The sequence below is a fragment of the Lolium rigidum genome, chromosome 7, assembly GCF_022539505.1.
Source record: "Lolium rigidum isolate FL_2022 chromosome 7, APGP_CSIRO_Lrig_0.1, whole genome shotgun sequence".
In the NCBI taxonomy this organism is placed as follows: domain Eukaryota; kingdom Viridiplantae; phylum Streptophyta; class Magnoliopsida; order Poales; family Poaceae; genus Lolium; species Lolium rigidum.
In genome coordinates, this window is record NC_061514.1 from 78,353,843 (window position 1) to 78,361,883 (window position 8,041).

The following is an 8,041-nucleotide window of genomic DNA, read 5'->3' on the forward strand; positions in this document are numbered from 1 at the left end:
ACATAAGTTGTTCGGATCGGTCTACCTTAATGGTATAGGAGAGAACAAGTGCCCGTGTTAGTCTACCCATAGATATAGGAGAGGACAGGACTTACAAAAGGGTGGGTCCGCGAGGTCGCGGAGAAGGCGGTGTGGGCTTGGATCTTTATACCCGGCCTCACACCAAGGAAGTGTGAACGGGGGCAAGTCCTCGCGGATGGCAAAAAGGGTGAGATCTCTTATGGGAAAAGCAACGCACCTCTCGCGAGTGTATCAAAATTGTGGTCGTCACTCCTCGTTCGGGAAGGGAACTGCGAACGCGGCAGGAAAGGAACTTCGTGAAGTTCTAGTCAACCCGTGAAGACCGACGGGCATAGTTTTCAGAATAAAATAAACCTTTTGAAGAAATGATTTCGAAACATGCATTGACCTAAGATTTTCTGATCGAAGGTCGTAGCTAGTGCATCAAACACCTTTTACTCTTTTGAACTTTCTGAGTACCCCTGTACTCACTTTATTTCGACACCCTTGCTAGACTGTGATACGGAAGTGGAAACCATCGTCGATGGAGCACCAGGAGGAAGCTACGAGCTGGTCTACGAGGAACTCGATCTTTCCGGAGGAGTTGAAGGAGTAGACTATGGGATAGTCTACGGACCCGATGACATGGAGGTGGAGGAGTAGTGATATACCTTAGTTATATAGAGCCGAGCAGCGTAGTGGCATACTTAAATAAGTTGCTGAGCTCTTTTCATATCTATGTTGGTTTGTACTAGTACCTTATGTTGTAGGGTGTTCTCATCGGACCTGTGAGAATACCAACTTGTTAAGACCATGATTGTAATATATTATCGAGTGTTATGACCTGCAATGTTTTTGTTGTACCACTCTGAGGGATGTGATATTTGTGAAGAAGTCCCTTCATGAAGATCATATCAACGACTTGTATACTACAACATGCAGTGGTATGCTGGGTCACCGCAGCCCTCTCACCAGCGGCCGAAGCAGATCATCGATGTTCAAAGGGGTTGACCTAGTTCGACGTGGCGCTGGCGGGTGGTAAGGATGGCTTCTCGTCCTCTCCAACAACTGGTGTAAGATATGTTCCATGGCTGCCGAGCTCCGCCGGCGATGGCGATGGTGCCGCCCTGAGAATTGCCTCGATTCTGCTCGCTCTCGTCTAGCCGTTTTTTGTTGGATAATGACCGTTATGGTGCAACTGATTTGTTACATGCGGGCGCGGTTCGCGGTGTTGTCCTGGCCAACCATCGGACGGTCCTTAGAGCTTCGATCCAACGGTGCGGGAGGCGGCTGATGGGAGGCTCCGTGGCGAACGGCTGTAGGTTAGTGCTCACCAAGTTTTTTTTTAATATCATAGTAAGAAATAGTAGTCCTCAAAAAAAAATCCAAAAGTTTGATTGCGACTTGTCACTTGTAGTTGTAGTTGTAGTGCACACCGTGTGACCGTCTCGGGATAAGGGCATCTCCAACGAGGCGATGCAAACGTACGCTGAGCGACCGTTTGCGTCCGCCGTGACCGAAAATACATCTAAGCCCTGCTCCAGCGGGGCGACGCAAAGTGACCGGGCCGTCCGCGGCGACGCAGACGTGGCCCAAATATGCGCCAGGTTTGCGTCTCCGCGGACGCTCCGCGGTCGCGCCGAGCGTCCTCCTTTTCTTATCCGGTCCCGCAAGTCAGGGACAGCGAAATCGACCGCTTCGATTTGCTTCTTTTTCCCCTTCCTTGCTGCCCTAGTGCGACGCCACCACCCCAACCCCACCCGCCGCCGTCCCATTGCAGCGGCGCAGTACTCGTCGTCGGCTCGGTTCTCGCCGCGCGGGAGAGCAGGATCATAGTCGGGGTTGGCTCCGGCGCGTACCTGCCGCCTGCTTTGGGGCCAAATTTTGCCGGTTGCGCCGCCCACGACCTGTTCGGTCAATTGCGCCGGTAGGTGTCTTACTCCCTTTTTTCGGCGCTATTGTGTGCGGCCATTGATCCACAGTTCATACCCACGCAGATGGACATATGGCAGATGTTGGACAAGTTCCGCGCGGAGGTCATTGACTCCTCTTCCGAAGAGGAGTCCGATCAGTCCATGCAGACATTGGTAACTACTGCGGCCTCCATGATCCACGAGTTCAATTCAAACCAGGGGCCGGTGCACTGGGACTCTGTCAAGGGCCGCTCAAAACCTGCCGCGCAACAGAGTGGAAGGGCAGCTCCGGCTCGACAAGGACTACTTCCACCTCACCGATCCGGTGTTCAAGGAAAAAATGTTCCGGCGCCGGTACATGATGTCAAGGGAGCTGTTCATGGTCATTCTCCGGGGCGTCAGAAACTACGACCCCTACTTCCAATGCAGGCCCGATGCAACAGGTGCGCTAGGCTTCACCTCCTACCAAAAGTGCTCGACAGCTATTCACATGCTATCATATGGAATGGCTGCTGATATATTCGATGAGTATCTTCGAATGGGTGAGAGCACCTGCCTTGAGGCCATGTACAGGTTTCGCCGAGCCACGATTGCCGTGTTCGGACAACATTACTGTAGGGAGCCAACTGTTGAGGATACAAGGCGGCTGTTGTCTATCAACGAGTCTAGAGGGTTCCCAGGAATGATTGGCATCATAGATTGCATGCACTGGGAGTGGAAAAACTGTCCATTTGGATGGCAGTGTCAGTATAACGAGCATGTGGAGGGACATACTGTCATTCTTGAAGCTGTCATATCTCAAGATTTATGGATTTGTCATTCATTCTTTGGCATGGCCGGTTCCAACAATGACATCAATGTATTGCACCGATCACCGGTTTTCAACAGGCTCATGCAAGGCAAAGCTCCCCGGGTGAGCTACGAGGTCAATGGAAATGAATATGACAAGCCATATTATCTTGCTGATGGCATCTACCCTGACCGGGCCACACTGGTGAAGACTGTCCGTAATCCAAACTCCGAGAAGACGAGAAGATTTTCCAAGATGCAAGATGCTTGCAGGAAAGATGTGGAGCGCGGATTTGGTATGCTCCAAGCCCGGTGGGCAATTGTCCGTCACCAGGCAAGAACATGGTCGCTGAAGATCATGCATGAGGTGATGACATGCTGCGTGATCATGCACAACATGATCATTGAAAACAAGCGTCCTGATGGCCACAATGAGAACCATTAGAAATTCCAATGTAAGCTGGTTGCGCCACTTCATGGGGCTTTATCTTGGGAGAACTATCTGCATATGAATGTAGAAGTCACTGACGAGACAGTGTGCAAATGGCTGCAAACGGATCTGATTGAGCATCAGTGGGCATTGGCTGGCCATGAAGACCATGCCTAGAGAAATACCATCTTATTTCATGTAGACTTTTTAAAATTTGGATGTAATAACTATAACTTCGTTGAAACTCTTTATTTCGTTGTTTTCAAACATTATAATTCATGCCGACGTGGAAATCGTCGGACCGCTGGAGGCACCCCAAACGCAAACGGACGCGCGGACAAAACCATTTTTGTCGCATCCACCGCGGGGGCAAATGAACATTCGCGGACACCGATTTAAGAAGGGCGCGCTGGAGACTGGGCTGGAACACGCGTGCCGCACTTTGGGCGCGTGGAGGGGTTGCCGGCAGTACGGCCGCCGGCGACAGAGATTCTTTTGTCGAGCAAATGAGCAATCATCGAACCCTCGACCCTCTCCCCCTCCCCCCTCCGGTTGCCGCCATCACCCACTCCCAGACCCCCTTCCCCTGTCCCATAGCCGCCGCCCTTGAGACTCACCCCCACATGCTCAGATCCCATCCCTTCCGACCCCAAAACGTTCACAATGGCAGCATCCCACGCGCCAGTAGAAAGGATGACGTCGAGATGCACCGCAGCGACGGTGCGGGCCACGCTCGCGTTCGAGATCGTTGGGTACAGCCTGCTCAAGGGCATGGGCGTCAAGAATTTCATCGAATCCACCACCTTCTCCGTTGGCGGGTACAAATGGTGCATCAGCTGCTGCCTTGACCTGCTCACGGAGAAGACCGATGGGGAATTCATCGCTGCCTACCTCGAGCTCCTGAGCGAGGAACCTGACGTGAGAGCGCTCTACGACTTGAGGTTTGTCAACAAGACTAGCGGGCTGTCGTCATCGGTGAAGTCACTAGTGGAAAACGGGCCTTTTGCACCGGTTGGTAAGGGCTATATGCACCGGATGCCCAACCGGTGCAAACAATCCGGTGCAAAAGGCCCCCCCTTTTGCACCGGTTCAGTTACGAACCGGTGCTAAAGGGTGCACCACGTGGCGGCTCCCGGGCGTCCGAGCGGGAGGACCTTTAGCACCGGTCTGCCGCGGCAGAAAAACGTCCCAAAACGCTGCCGCGGCAGAAAAACACTTTTTTCGAATTATTTTCTACTCCCTTATTTTTTTCTTTTTTCGGAATTTCTAATATTTTAGTTATTTCACAAGTTTAGTCTCTAACTACCCTTATCTCAAGTGCAATTACTTACTCGTGCTCAAACTTCCCGCTCGGTCACCCATCCTCCCACTACTCTAGCACTAGCACGCTTAACTTCCAAGTTCCTTTCCATCCCGCATCCAAGTGCTTCGCGCGCATGTATGTGATAGTAGTATCATATCAATCCTATTAACATGTCGATCGATGTCATATTTTTCTTTATTGTTCGAATTTCAAATAATTATTTTAGTAAACCAAAGTAATGTTGTAATAATAATCTTGAATAAATAAATAAACATTAACTTTATAATTTGTATTATTTTTAATTATTTTCAATTTTTTAATTTTAAATTTTTTTTGCCAAACCTAAAACCTAAAAATTTGAAAATCTTATAATTTGCTAAAAGTAATAGCAATCTTTATTTAGATGCAATTATTAATTTTAATTTTAAAAAATAAAAAAATATAAAATCCTAAATTTCTGGAAAAAAACTAAAATCTTCCTGCTTTCATATTTTCATTTCGAATTTTCAAAATCTAAAAATTAGCTAACCAGGTAAACCCAGGTGAATTCGGATGTAATTTTTTCCCACGATGATTTTGATATATTATACGTTTCTTTTCGACGTCGTATGCAAAAGTTAATGCGGTTTTACCATTTTTAAATTTTTTTGCAATAAATGTGAAAATTCAAATTTGTTAATTTTCCCTAATAGTAGGTTGCATAACATACATGAATCTCAAAAGATTTTATTTTTTGAATAATCTATCATTTTCTTTTCTATTTTACAGTGTTAAAAAAGGCGATCCACGGGGGGGGGGGTGGAGCCGGCTGTGCGTTCGGTTAAATCGGTTAATTCGGTTCGGTAAATACGATTATTCGGTAAATACGGTTTTAATACTTCGGTAAATACGGTTTTGTACGAGGATACGGTTCGGTTTCGGTAATAACCAATAAAATTCAGTTAGGTTTCGGTAATAACCAAATTAACCAAAGTTGACGCGAATTTTTAAATAACAGACAACCTTTTGCATGAATTTTCTAAAAAGTTAACAACCAAACCAAAATGTTTTCTTCAAGTGTAAATTTTAGCATCACCCAATCGTATCTGGTGTGGACTATGTAGAAGAAGTTGCTTCATGGCTGCCATCACCATTCACCAGTATCAAAGTGTGCCATGGGCCATGGCTGCAGTAAAAGGAAAAGGAAATAGCTTGACATTTCATTTAGTGTAAAGAATATCTTTACAAAATATGGGAAAGATGGTATCAAATATTAACACAAATATCCCTACCGAGAAGAGCAACGCGCAAAGAAATTAGCTTGTAACTACTAGTGTACGTGGATTAATTCCTCACCTAAGCAACGCAACCAAGGATCTAATTTTGCTCGTGTGATCTGTAGCTCTAACAAGCCTAGCTGAATCTAGCCTAGAAAGACAAATCAGGCAATGGAATCAAACAAACGGCTAGTGGTCGCCGTAGAGCCATGAAAGGGATGGAGCGGCAGATCCTGAGGCTGGGCGTCGCCGGACTGTCAGACGGTGCTCCGCCGGCACCCAGCTAGGATTCGCGTTCGCGGCCGCCGACGAGGTCACGATGGGGCCTGTGCCGCTGTGGCTTTGCGTGTTGGTCTATTGGATCAGAGATTCAGAGCAGTCACTAGTTAGGATGGGCCTAGGCGTTTGGAAAACTTGGGCTGGGCTAGACATTTCGGTTAGTTTCGGTAAAAACTGCAGTTTTTCGGTTTTTAACTGAAATAACCGAAATTCATATGGTTAGCAATTTTGCTAACTTAAACCTAACTGAAAAACTGAAAAAACTGAATTTTGGTTACGGTTAGGTTTTTTTCGGTTTGGTTTTCAGTTTCGGTTCGGTTTTGTGCAGCCGGAGGTGGAGGTGTGTGGGGAGCAGAAAAACCTTTTGCACCAGTTCGTGTTACGAACCGGTGCAAAAGGGTAGACCTTTTGCACCGGTTCGTAACATGAACCGGTGCAAAAGAGTTCGTGGCTGACGCCAACCCTTTTGCACCGGTTCGTGTTACGAACCGGTGCAAAAGGTCCCGCACGAACCGGTGCTAATGCCTCCTGGACGTGCAGACCGCACGAACCGGTGCTAATGACCCCTTTAGCACCGGTTCGTGCCAAATCCGGTGCAAAAGCACTTTCGAGGACAGGATAAAAGCCCTTGTTTCTACTAGTGAGTCCTGCTTGATATCACCCAGGTTGTTTAGTTCTCTCGGCCGTAAGGACGGATTTGTCTCAGGGGTTATGGAGAGAAGCAAGCTCGAGGGGTCTGCGTTACTACAAGATGACTGCCTCGTGATTGAGTGCGACCTCACTGTAATCAAGGAACCGCTTGTTGCTGAGACTGTGGAGGTCGTCCAGATACCACCATCCAACTTGTCTGATAATCTTGGAAAATTGCTAGAGACAGGGGATAAAGCAGATGTGGAGTTCAATGTTAAAGGGGAGGTTTTTCCTGCGCACAAGATTGTGCTTGCAATGCGATCACCAGTCTTCAACGCAGAGCTCTATGGACCGATGAGAGACCAGACGAGCCAGAAGATAACTGTGGAAGACATTCAGCCTGATGTTTTCAAGGCATTGCTGCACTTCATCTACACAGATTCGTTGCCTTCCATGGAAGATGTTCATGATGCTGATGAGAATAAAGAAATGGTTAAGCACTTACTAGTGGCTGCAGACCGGTATGCAATCGAAAGGTTGAAGATGATATGTGAATGCATTCTTTGCAAAAGTCTTGATGTCAAATCTGTTGCGACCATGTTAGCTCTAGCTGATCAGCATCAGTGCAGCAGGCTCAAAGATGCTTGTGTTGAATTTGTTGCCTCGTCAAACAGAATGGATGATGTGGTGGCAACTCAAGGGTATGCGCACCTGAAAAGATCATGCCCTGCTGTCTTAGTAGATATCTATGAGAGAGTAACCAAGTCTCGCAAAATCTAGTATGCTCATCTCGGTTAAAGTTTAGAATAGTTAGCTTAATTGACTTGTAGCATCTGAGATGAGCTAGCCTTGTCCTTTGAACTTTCACTTTCTAGAGACCTTTTGTAAGAATACCCAAGCCTTGCCATATCCTTTTCTATTCAAACGTCATTTGTAGCTCCTTTTGTGGAGATGAATCTATGCCTTACATGTAGGGATTGGCTCATGCTATCATATGAAATTATGAATCTTTACTTTGCTCTAACTTATGCCTGTTCTCTTTGATTTCTCTTTATTTAACCAGAGAAACTTTTGAGTTTTTATGAGTTACTTTTAAGAATGTATGAGATACTGCAGTGATACACTTGCGGGCGAAAGGATAAGTGCTAGATTTCAGTTAAAGCAAAGGTAAGCTGAAATGGTTTCCCTACATGATCGATTGACCCAACAAAGATGGATTAAATAATCACCAGACTTACGGGCCATTTGAAAGTTATTTGTCACAGAGGACGTGATCTGCGCAGGTAGAATCATAATATGTTCATTTGGTCTTCTTTTCATGGACCGTGGTCGCTGGGGGTGTGATATGGGCCTTATGTGAAGAGTAGTGTGAGATCAGGTTAAACAGGATGCTAAGAAGAAAATGAAATTTCTCAATCTCGAAGTTATGTTCTGAGGTGGG

General features: G+C 46.8%; 1 protein-coding gene across 1 annotated transcript; it reads left to right on the forward strand.

Moving 5' to 3' along the window:
• The first annotated feature begins 3,795 nt into the window (after positions 1 to 3,795).
• On the forward strand, positions 3,796 to 7,380 carry LOC124669687 (BTB/POZ and MATH domain-containing protein 1-like). The gene is made up of 2 exons (XM_047206253.1): positions 3,796 to 4,112; positions 6,612 to 7,380. Exons 1-2 carry the CDS (start codon positions 3,796 to 3,798, stop codon positions 7,378 to 7,380), a joined length of 1,086 nt encoding a protein of 361 aa, XP_047062209.1.
• The last annotated feature ends 661 nt before the right edge of the window (positions 7,381 to 8,041 follow it).